The 12,536-nt window shown below is 44.7% G+C and overlaps 1 protein-coding gene across 2 annotated transcripts in view; it reads left to right on the top strand.

Annotated features, from left to right (window-relative positions):
• The first annotated feature begins 7,396 nt into the window (after nt 1-7,396).
• hivep1 (HIVEP zinc finger 1) overlaps nt 7,397-12,536 on the top strand; it is a 48,171-nt gene continuing 43,031 nt past the window's right edge. The window contains exons 1-2 of one of the 2 annotated variants that reach the window (XM_061741217.1): nt 7,397-7,500; nt 10,936-11,057. In XM_061741217.1, coding sequence (XP_061597201.1) covers nt 11,018-11,057 — 40 coding nt within the window. In that variant the 5' untranslated portion in view covers nt 7,397-7,500; nt 10,936-11,017. Of the gene's footprint in view, nt 7,501-10,484; nt 10,637-10,935; nt 11,058-12,536 lie in introns of those variants that run through there. The other variant, XM_061741218.1, reaches the window with a different exon arrangement.

The following is a 12,536-nucleotide window of genomic DNA, read 5'->3' as shown; positions in this document are numbered from 1 at the left end:
AAGCCATCCACTGACAAAGAACTGGCTCTGGGCCAGAAGAACCGGTTCCAAGGTAGCACCAACTCTTTGCTGGACTAAAGGAAAGAACCACTTACGTAAGCAGAGGGGAGCGGAGTTATTAAGACCGACGGCAATAGCAAGACTGGGAGACGGAGACATTTACAAATCAAGGCTGGATTATGGTTCTGTGTTAAATCCACGCCGAGCGTGCGCCGCAGGTTGCGCCGCAATGAGCGCCCACGGCGTACGCCACGCCGTGCCTGACGCACTTCCCAAAAATTGTAACTACGCGTCAAGAGGTCGCAGACCCAACGCAGACCGAGAGGGCTGTGATTGGTTTGCTTGGTAGCAACACATGTCCGGTTCCGGTTCGTGAAGCAGTCGTGAACTTTCAGCGCTCTTTTCTTCGTGTGTGTGTGATTTTTTTGGTTTTGTTTTTTTGCACAATAGTTGTCCTTATCTCTTTAATTCACAGGGACCGGAAAAGTTGAAAAGTTGAACACAAAACTCAAAATCTTATACTTTAACTTAAAACTTAACTAGAACTTAAAATGTGCTTGACACAAATGAAAGTTCAATTGAAACACGTGGGAAAAACACCTAACCTTTAAAGTTATGTGTGTTATCAGGTGTAATGGCATTTTTAGGTTAGAAATAAGAAACTTTCTTGGTAAGATCCTTAGTTTTTTGAGTGAAGGCAGTGAACTTGGTCAACTGGTGTAAGTTCAGGGTTTTTAAATGCACAGCCATGAACCTACTGTATTATATAATTTAGTCTTAGTAATGTCAATTAACATCTTTTGTATATCTATATATATGGAATTTTCAGTAGAATACTTGATTACTAAAATATTCGATAGCTGCAGCCCTAGTTACAACCCGTCATGGTGTGGCAGGGGGCCAGTGTGTGTGTGTGTGTGTGTGTGTGTGTGTGTGTGTGTGTGTGTGTGTGTGTGTGTGTGTGTGTGTGTGTGTGTGTGTGTGTGTGTGTGTGTGTGGGTAAACATATGATGCCTGGGTGTGTGTGAGTGTGAGGGATCGGCGTTGCCGCGGCAACAGCCGGAGTTATGTAACACCCCACGGTGTGGAGTAAACAAAGCCCGGCGGAGACAGACGGGGGCTCGGCGGGTGAAGTCAGAGCTCCGCCCCCCTGCAGACCGGTGACCTCAGGACCAGGTACCGGTCCAGGACCGACCCGGGACTGAGAGTAGACCAACCAGCTCCATCCTGGTTCAGCTAGTTTCCATATGAGCTTGTATTCAACTGCAGCACAATAACACAGAGAAGTGGATGATGATGTTGAACTCACTACAATGGTTTTCATCCATCAGCTGAGATCAGATATGTGTGGCGACTGCACTACCGCTATTTCTACAGTATTGGAGGGAATGTGCATGACGTCACAGATGCGACTTCACAGCGGGTTTCGCCCACTGAGTGGCAGAAAGACTGAGTGGCAGAAAGACTGAGTGGCAGCGTAGACTTTCAGTTTGAGCAACTGGGAAAGAGCTGTTGTGCGATCGACTGTACTCATACGGTGCGTCCGAAATGCCATACTAAAAAGTATATACTAAAAACTATACTTAAGTTTGGCACACTTTTGAGTAAATATCCGTAGTATGCATTAATTCGGACGTACTATTAAGAGCGCACACGATGTCACCACCGCGTCGTTTCTCCCGGACCGCCATGTTGGAAATGGGCGGAGCAAACAAACCTGGCCTGGTCCTGTTATTGAGTGCGTTTACATGGGAAGTTGAATTCCTCTTTAATTCAGAATTAAAATTAAATCCGATTTAAAATGATTAAAAATTACCATGTAAACACCTAATTCCAAATGAAAATGGTCATTCCGAATTAAACTTAATTCCGAAGTAAGTGGTTGGTTTATTCCCATTTTAAATCCGAATAGAATAATTCCGTGATCATGTATACGATTGGTGCGTCCGAAATCCCGTACTAAAAAGTATATACTAAAAAGTATACTTCAGTTCGGCACACTTTTGAGTAAATATCAGTAGTGTGCATTAATTCGGACGTACTATTAAGAGTGCACACGGCACTTCCGGCCGTAGGGAGGGGAGGAGTTGTTACCACGGTAACCTGTCACAGCAGCGGTAGCAGCACCGCTCCGCTATTTCCCGTTTATCCTGGCCGAAACAAGATGACATTATATAATATTATTATATATGAATATTATAATATTAATATTATATAATAATATTATTATACTTAATATTATACTTATGACATATACGTATCACTTAGCAACCAAACGCTGCTGCATTGCATTGTGGGAAGTTTCTGCTCAGCTAGTGTCCATCAATCCACACCAAAACATTCTCTGGAATGAGTATAGATAGAGCACACTATTGAGTACGTTCTAATGTTTCGGACGCACTAAAAAATCTCACATACTCATTTTGTATACTCGGACGCAGCTATAGATTTAGCAAGAAATCGGAGTTATCATTTTACAGACTGCCGAAAAATAAGCTTAAGAGAGACAAATGGATCGCTGCAATTCGCAGAAACAACTGGATTCCAGGCACCGAAACGTGGCTTTGCGGCTCCCATTTTGTATCAGGTAATGTTGGAGTGCAGCTGCTGCTGCACATCAACCTAGACAGAGTTGCAGGACCGGATCATAAAGACGTGGAGTTCAGTGTTTTAAGTGAGAAATTATCAACAAGGGGAAAACCTCCGAGCAAACTGGCAGCTGTGGGGCACGGCGGTGGAGGGTTGATGGTACGATCAGAGCTTGGTTTCAACAGTCTCACAGTGGTTCGAGCTGCCACAGCCTCTGCGTCTACGTGGGAGGTGAAACTTCCCCCGAGCTGGTGGATTTTCTCGTCACCAAAACATCGAGGCTTCAGTGGAAACTTCAGTGGAAAAATGGAAGCCATTGCTGAACTGAATTGTGGGTAACGTGCACGGTGGAGGAAGTGTTGCTTCTGTCAGAGATGGAAACTGTTTAATGTCAGCTGATCGTACTGCGGATAAAACGCTAGAGTGAGCCAATAAAATCATGGGGGGGGGGGGGCAAAGTGAAGATGAGGAGTGACGAATTCCTCGTTTCAGCTCCAGCGGCACTACTTCCACATCTTGTTTCCGTAGCAACACTTTAAGTGAAATCGCTTCAACAGATTTTAGTAATTATTTTATAAATTATTAATAATATAGCATCATGGGTTAGCATAAATTTAAGTAAGCCGAGCAAAAACCGCTAACTGTGTTTGGCCACGGTTACATGATGTTTTTTAATTCGGAATGAATTATTCCAAATTAAATAATTCCGAATTAAACTATTTTCCTTCAAGTTTACATGGAAATAGTAATTCTTAATTGAGGTTTACATGGAAAACACGTTTGATCGGCTTTATCCAATTCCGCTTACGGTCTGGGGGTTGGGAAGGTTCTGATTGGATAGGGGGACGGACCGGAAGTTGCGTCTACCGGAAATTACCGGAAATTACGTCTACCGCAAGAAAAACAAAATTTACAACAGCTACAACTTTGAAAAGCTCACAATTTTTATGTTTCCTGCCATCCGTTCTTTTAATTATTTCCAGGTCCTCCAAGCTATTTATTAAATAAATCGTCGCTGCTCTTGACCACCGTTAACTGCGTGCTGCTATCTTGAAACTTTGTTTGGAAAACAAAGCCAGTGCGGAATTAATTTAAAGTGGAATGAGTGTAGACATGATCGCGGAATTATTCTATTCGGATTTAAAATCGGAATAAACCAGCCACTTCGGAATTAAGTTTAATTCGGAATGACCATTTTTAATTCGGAATTAGGTGTTTACATGGTAATTTTTAATCATTTTAAATCTGATTTAATTTTAATTCTGAATTAAAGAGGAATTAAACTTCCCATGTAAATGCACTCAATAACAGAACCAGGCCAGGTTTGTTTGCTCCGCCCATTTCCAACATGGCGGTCCGGGAGAAACGACGCGGTGGTGACTTTGTCCAGTTCTTCTTATACAGTCTGTGGCCCAAAAACAGCGCGGACCACGTGCGTTTTAGTGTTTGTTGCAATAAATGTGCAAATAAAAACGTATTTATTTGGATATATTTATTGTGCTTGGTAGAACTTGCACTGTAGTTTACTGTGTTCCGTGTGATGAAAACGCTTTAATCCCCCCCTCGGTCTGGGCCCCGGGTCCGTGCAGGGGGAAGCCCGGGCGGGGGGGGCGTGGCCCGGGGGGGTCCGAGCAGCCACGTGACCAAAAACAAGGAACCTCCGGGAAAACCGTCCGTCCCGAACTCTGGCTGGGTGGGGGTCCGGCAGGGGGGACCCCGCGCAGCGACGGCTCCCGCCGCTTTCACGGCCCCGCGGCAGCAGTGCCGTCAATGCAGTCAAAGCTAAGGTATGGCCAGAGCTGGGTAGAGTAGCCAAAAATTGTACTCAAGTAAAAGTACTGTTACTTCAGAATAATATGACTCAAGTAGAAGTAAAAAGTAGTCATCCAAATAATGACTTGAGTAAAAGTAAAAGAGTACTTGGTGAAAAAACTACTCAAGTAGGCTACTGAGTAACTGTTGAGTAATGTCTGATTTATTTTTTTAACACAACCACTTAAACAGACAAAAGTACAAAATAATCATCTTCAGGCAAATTAAATCAATAAAATAATAAAATAAAATAAATAAAAAATAGCTTAAATTAAAATAATCTTAAAGTAAATTATGTAGAACTTTAACTTTATTTAAAAAACCATTGAAAAGAAGGATGATTTCCTTATATTAAATTAATGAGTGGCTTGATGTTGATTTGGGTATTTATTTAATTGGTGATTTGCTTTGATTTTTTTAAGGATGAAGGTAACATGTAGACTGCACCTTTATTTTAAAAATCTTTTTTATTTTTTGAGGAATGTTTGTTATCCCCACAGATTTGTTTTACTGGCAGTCTTTCTCTTACTTTTTGCTTTTATTTCATTAATTTAATTAATCTTTTTGAGGGTAGGCAAATAATAAGCTTTGTTTCAGCCTACCTCTTTTTCGGTCTAGATGTTATTTGTTTATTTGTATACTGGAAACTTTTTTGTTATGTTTTCTTTGAACAGTGTATTCGTTTTCTTGTCAGTTTTATTCTTGGTTTTTTATTTTTATTTTTTGTGTCATGACCGAAAATAAACTAAACTAAACTAAAAAAAAATTCAAGTACTTTAATAAATAATAAAATAAATAAAATAACAGAATAAAAAAATAAATTAAGCACAAGTAGTACAAAATTTCAAGCCTTCGTACTTTTCTTTTTTAACCAGACTCCGCAGGCAAAACTAGAACAAGCCCATGAACTCATAGAAACTCTGTGTGTATTTGAGTCTGTATATGTGACAAAACGCGTACGTGGAGGGGATAAAAGAAAAGTAACAAGCTCAACGTAGCCTAATGTAGCGGAGTAAGAGGAACAGTTTCTTCTTCACAAATCTACTCAAGTAAAAGTAAAAAGTATAGTGATTCAAAACTACTCCTAAAAGTACAACATTTCCCAAAACTTACTCAAGTAAATGTAACGGAGTAAATGTAACTCGTTACTACCCACCTCTGGTTATGGTAAGGTTACGAGTCACAGAACTTAACTAGAGTATCAATCAACACGTCCAGCAAATACTCATCACAGAAGTCTGCTATGTAGCTTATCTGCGTGGTCAAGAAAATTTGAACTTTTTCAAATGCAGTCTCACTCACATCCTGCTAACGTAACTATGAACACTACACTTGTTGATCAATTCAGTCAATGGGCCTTTACGCAACACACATCCATTTTCTGCACCACGGACAGCAAGCGGCAGTTAGAGAGCAGAAATCTCGTATCTGACAAACGCAATTTAACTCATTCTGTTCACTTCATTCTCTTTGTCAGTGCAACAATATCACGTGGACATCCCAGTTTAACTTAAAACAGTTCATGTCAAAATGCAAAAAGGAGAGAGAGGGAGCAGAAAAGAGAAAGAGTAAAAAAAAGTCAAATATTTCCCTTAAACAGATTTATATGAGGGTAGGGTGATTTGATATCTTACCTTAAGATGAACTTGCATAATTAATCAATTGGTGGCTAACAGCCCCGTTAATAGCCTGACTCCCTCCGCTGCTGGGCCAACATTGGACCATCACTTGCCTTCTTTTTTTGAAAATAAAAATTGCAGCGTTGCCTGCTTCCTGTTCACTTTTCTTATAGTAACACTGCAGAGCGCTAAGAACGAGATTGACCTAGCGACCTGTCGTCAGGGACGCTGGGACATCACATTTCAAAATATGAGGGGGGGATACAAGTGTTGGGAAATATAATACCTAGTGAAATCGATCATGTTGTTCTGACTTGCATTTGTAGTTATTTTTATAGATATTAAATAATAGAATAATCAATACAAATAGACACAGAGTAATTCCATGAATTTCTTTAAAAAACAAACATTTACATTTTCCCCTGACGTCGCCAAGGTGCGGCAGCTGCCATACCTTGCCGTTAGGGTTGCCACCTTTCAGAAATAGAAATAAGGGACACCCCAATTTCAGCAGCGCAGGCGCCAAAAAAAGGGACATCCCCAAAACTTCTAAAATGCATAGAAATGTATTTATTTTATATGAAAAAACAAAATGCTCTGATTTAAAGTTTAAAGTGCTTTAATAGCATTGAACTTGAATAACTGTACAGACAGCCATACCTAAATATCCTCCTATGCTACGTACGTCCACATCAGCCCAGATGTAGAATAGCTACAGGTGAAGAATATGGTGTAAAAGTTAATTTATTTCAATAATTCAACTTAAAAGGTGAAACTAATACATGTATATTACATAGTCTCATTACAGGCAAAGCAAGACATGTTAAGCCTTTATTTGTTACAATTTTGATGATTGAATTGTTTATTGATTTCATAATATATTCAAATTTTTTGAGATTTTTTATTTGGGGTTTTCATAAACTGCGAGCCATAATCACCAAAATTATAACAAATAAAGGCTTGGAATATCTCACTTTGCATGTAGTGGGAAATAATATATTTGTTTCACCGTAAGTTGATTTTACTACAAATGAAGTTTTGCAATATATTCAAATTTTCCGACTTTGAACTGTATATTATGACATAAATAAATGAGAGCATAATATGTGTCTGTATTGGTTCAATACAGAACGCAACTTTTAATTCCCAATTACGGAACATTTCCGTATTTCAAGGGAAGGGTGGCAACCCTACTTGCCATACCTTGCCGTACCCAATTGATGCCCCGGCCGTGCAGCGACGGCTCCCGCGGCGCCGGAGCGCGTCGCTGCGCGGCCGTCGCGGGCCCCCCTGCCCCGCCGGCTCGGGGAGGGACGCCCCATGTCTGGGGGGCGGGGACGGGACCCCCGCTGACGTCAGAGGGCCTGTCTGTTTCCTGCAACAGAAAGTGAAGCGCTGCTGCCGCCGCCGCGTCCTCGGAGCGGCTCTGCTGCGGTGCTGCTGCGGTTCTGCTGCGGGACAAGAACCCAACCGGAACCCAGTGAGTACCGCCGTCCCGCCGCCCTGCAGGCTCCCGCCCAAGGACGCCGTTTCAGTGTGTGTGTGTGTGTGTGTGTGTGTGTGTGTGTGTGTGTGTGTGTGTGTGCGCCCACTGGGCGACCTCGGGGGGGAGGTGGGGTGCAGCCGGACACGGCGCTGTTTTTCTGAGTCGTGCAGAGGTAGGGAGGGGTTGGGGGGGGACGGGAGCGCGCTTTACGTGACTCAGTCGTGTTGTGATGGACGCGCCTGCGCGCTCCCGCGGGTGTTGGACGGAGGAAGCGTCCCGGAGTCGGTGAGGGGTTTTCCCTGGCCCCGCCCCCTGGCCACGCCCCCTCGCAGGGCGGTCACGTGTTGCAACAGGCACGGAGCTATGGCGAGACGGAGGGGCAGAAAATAGCTGTTTAAAGGGGACCTATTATGGCATCTAATACCTATTTTAAACAGGCCTTGAATGTCTTAAGAACAAGCTTTTGATTGTTTTTGCTAAATAAATGCTAAATTCAGCCTCTAAAGCCTGAATTATGGTTCTGCATCAAACCAACGCAGAGCACACGCCGTCACCGTGACGCCGTCGTGAACCCTTCGGACTTCTCTGTCACTCGATTTCGTTGCGGTGCAGTACCCCCCGCGACCGCTAATTCGCGATCTTTTCCTGAATGGTTTATCCGACTTTTTCCGGTCACAGTGAATCAAAGAGATAAGGATAAGGAAGTATTGTGCAAAAAAGCGAAACAAAAAAAAATCACACACACACGAAGAAAAGAGCGCTGAAAGTTCACGACTGCTTCAAACCGGAAACCGGAAATGCGTTGATCCCAAGCAAACCAATCACAGCCTTCTCGGTCTGCGTGTGGTCTGCGTCGCCTCGACGCGTAGTTACAATTTTCGGGAGGTACACGTCAGTGACGGCGTGTGGTCTGCGTCGACGCGTACCACACGGCGTCGTTTTGACGCAGAACCATAACTCAAGCTGAAGCCATGTCTTTATCTTCCCATTCTCTAACCTCATTATCTATGCGGGATTCTGAGTGGGCGGGGCTATGATAATGAGGCACTGTGCTGATTGGCTGCCTGAATGACGCGACACACGGCTACGAAAAATATGGCGGAGGCTCCGGCCGGTGGAGTTACCGTGTCCTAACTGCATGCGATGCGAGCAAGCGTCAGCGACAAAATCAATTCCATTGCTTTATTTTCTATTGGATTGTCCTAACTGGCAGCGATGCGACGCGGCCTGCACGCTGTTTTGAGCGGAACATTTGTCGGACGCCCTGGTTCTATTTTCTTCCTGTCGTTCGCGTTGAAAGCCGGTTGAAAGCGCTGTAGGAAACGGTCACGGATGAGGAACGGCTGATCCAGTTAGTTGAAATAAGAAGTTATCTCTATGATTCCTCCTCATTTCACTACAAAAACCTCAATAAAGTGGCAGCTGCTGGAGGGAGATGGACAGAGAGCTGGAAGTTTCTGACCGTTATTTTTGTGTCTTTTGTCAGGATGCTGAGCAGACGTTAATTTACCGTTAGCTTCTGTTAATGTATTCTAGCTAGTTAGCTAGTCGGACACTCGCATGCAGTTAGGTACACAGTGTTTAGTTGCGGGCGTGGTTTGCATTTTGGTTATGTAACGACGGAAGCAGAATCTGAACAGCTGGTAGAAACCACATCACACTGGATGGATCATCCGGGGGTGAGGCGAATTGCACTGAGTAGGTACTAGTGGAAAAGCGCCAATAGACAGTGGTGGAGCTAAAGCCTGATTTAGGGTTCTGCGTTAAACCAACGCAGAGCCTACGCCATTTGCCATGAACCCTTCGGACTTCTCCGTCACTCTATTTCACCGCGGTGCAATACCCCCCCAGAGCGCTAGTTGATACTTTGTTTAGTTTCCGGCTTTTCCGGTCACAGTGAATCAAAGAGATAAGGACAACTATTGTGTAAAAACCAAAACAACCCAAAAAAAAAAAATCGCACACAAGAAAAGAGCGCTGAAAGTTCACTACTGCTTCACAAACTGGAACCGGAAATGTGTTGCTACCAAGCGAACCAATCACAGTCCTCTCGGTCTGCTTTGGGTCCGCGTCGCCTTGACGTGTAGTTACATTTTTTGGGAGGTGCATGTCAGGCTACGGCGTAGGTTTAACGCAGAACCACAATTCAGGCTTTAACCTTGGGGGGGGGGGCAGAGGGGGGCCAAGGTTATTTCAGGGGGTCCACAGACTATGACAATGGATTAACAACAAAAACAACATGGTAAGCCTAGGAGGGCGGACCGGAAGCTATGTCTACCGGAAGAAAAACAAACTTAGCCGCGTAGCCGCTACAACTTTGAAAAGCTCACAATTTTTATGTTTCCTGCCATCTGTTCTTTTAATTATTTCCAGGTCCTCTAACCTATTTATTAAATAAATCGTCTCTGGTCTTGACCACCGTTTACTGCGTGCTGCCATCTTGAAACTTTGTTTGGAAAACAAGCCCAGCGCGGAATATAAGCGTCACCGTGACAGACGGGCAAGGGAACGATTAGCGCAGAAAAACCGGAATTAATTTAAAGCGGAATAAGTGTAGACATGATCACGGAATTATTCTATTCGGATTTAAAATCGGAATAAACCAGCCACTTCGGAATTCATTTTAATTCGGAATTAGGTGTTCACATGGTCATTTTCGGATTTCATTCTGAATTAAAGAGGAATTAAACTTCCCATGTAAACACACTCAAAATTAACCGTAGAAGGCAAAATAACATGCCTGAACAAGAAACTAGTAATAGTGGAGTTTTGTGACCCTCATGGCTTGCCATATCCATGCAGTTCCCATGCCGTTTGTCACGGCACCTGCCTCCATCTCCGACACCCGCCAGTGCGCGACCGTGCAGCTTTACATAATGCTGGTGGCGCTTCCCCCCGCCTGAGCGGAGCCGGCGGGTCACGTGACCGCTGGCCGGACGCAGCCCTCTCTCCCGCGGTGATTCCTCAGGTGACGGCGCTGCAGCCAGAGCCGCCGCGCGGCTGGGTGACGTCAGCGCTCCGGCGGCGCCACATGGAGACGCGCCGTCACCCAGCTCGTAGTAAGTGTTATGCAACGGCAGCGAGGGGCGACTGGAGGAGCTGCGGCGGCTGCACACCTCCCTCTGCAGTGGTGAGTTCCTCCTCTGCGGTTGTTTGTGTGCATCAGGTAGCTCCGGGGGGTCCGAGTACCACCCACCTCAGAACCTGCATGACGCCTGAATCCGGCTGATCCGTTAGCCCGTCAGTCAGAACCGGTCCGAGAGCCCGGCTCACCTCGCCAAGGTGAGGTGAGGTGAATCACAAGAGCTGGGACCGACCGTTTCCACCGATCCAGCTTGCCGAACACCGGGCTGCACCTGAATCAGCTGCTCCGTCCGGTGGGCGGAGCCTGCCTCACCTGCCTCACCTGTGTGCTTCTGCTTCTTGCAGATGCGCCCGCACCGCGGCGCCGGCGCCGACTCTCTGCACGGCTGACGACCTCCACGATGCAGCGTTGAGTCGAGGCGGGAAGATGCCGCGGACCAAGCAGAACAACCCCAGAAACCTGAAAGGTGAGCTTTGCCGGAACGCTCGCCTATGCCGCCGCCGCTGCTAGCGCCGCGCCGCCACGGGATTGGCTGGTGCGGCCGCCGCCGCCACCGCTGCCTCTACTGCTGCTGGGAACTCCAGTTGATTAGCTGGCGGGTTTATGACGAGACTCACTGAGCATGTGCAGAAGTTGGTACCGTAAATACAACCTCATATTTGAACAACAACATATTACTTTTACGCTTTTTAACAAAAATTAAGCAAAAAATACAAAAGAAACACGTGGGCAATAGTAAGTACCCCTCCGATACAAGAACTCTGATGTCTTTCCCCTTTGGCATTGTGTTACACGCTGTTATGGTGCATCACATCCTCTGGAGGCCCCGCCCACTTCAGAGACCTGGCCCCTCCCCTTTTCAGCTGTTGGATAATACAACAGGTGTGCATAATTGGAGGCGTGGCCTTTTGAGTGGCGGCTGGCGGGTCGAACCCGGAGCAGCGGCTCCATTGATTTACGCTCCGCCCACCTGCTTCAGACCTCCAGGGTCGTCGGAGGGTCTCTGGGTTCTGGTGCGACCCGGCAGCCTGGCGCCGGCAGACGTTTGCAGCTCACAGATGGAGGAAGTGAGGCGACACGCCGGGCGTGAAGGAGCAATGCTCGCCGCTGCGCGTCCTGGAAACACGTCCTGGTGCAGGGTTGCTGCTCATGAAGTCTGGGTCTGGGTCTGGTTCTGGTTCTTCTGCTAATGAGGTTTAGTTTAGTTTATTTTCACATAAAATAGAACAGTAAAAACAATGGTCAAATGAAGCATTGTGCAGGAGAGGTGGAAGCCAAAAAGGCTTATGAAAATGCCTCCCCTTTATAAAACAAACATAAACAACATTAACAATTAGGGCTGGGGATCGATTCAAATGTCAAGAATCGATTCGATTCCGATTCTTAAGATTAAGAATCGATTATCAAGATTTGATTCGATCCCGATATTGATTTGGGTTAGTGTTATTAAAACTGTTTTTTCAGCTGTTGCATGAATTATATGACTGTAGTTATGCAAAATATTAATACTAGTATCATATTGAGATTCAACAGCAAGTATTGGCAGCTAATGATGCTGTAAGGACCAATCAGCTCCCAGAATGCTGATAGAACTGCTTTCAGAAACATCATGTGGGTCAGAATTACCAAACAGATCCAGGGCAGCAAACAGAGACGGATGAAATCGGTTTTATTTTTTCCCACATTCCATTTTTATTTGTTCAATTTTCGGTCTATTTTGGTTTTTAATTTTTGAGCATTTGATTTTTAGCATTTTTTGCAAATGTAACCCCAAGACAGTATATAAAGTAATGAAATATAGACAATGTATGCAATTATAACCTAACACTTTAATGTTTTCATACCTTTAAACATATTTAAAGGCAAAAACATGGCACCAGTTATTCTCGTGTCCAACAAAACATTCCTTTTTGGGGGATAAACAAAAAAATAACCAAAAGTTGTA

The sequence above is a fragment of the Cololabis saira genome, chromosome 15 (assembly GCF_033807715.1).
Source record: "Cololabis saira isolate AMF1-May2022 chromosome 15, fColSai1.1, whole genome shotgun sequence".
Taxonomy (NCBI): Eukaryota; Metazoa; Chordata; class Actinopteri; order Beloniformes; family Belonidae; genus Cololabis; species Cololabis saira.
Note: the sequence above shows the minus strand (reverse complement) of the source record. Positions and strands in the feature narration are given on the sequence as shown.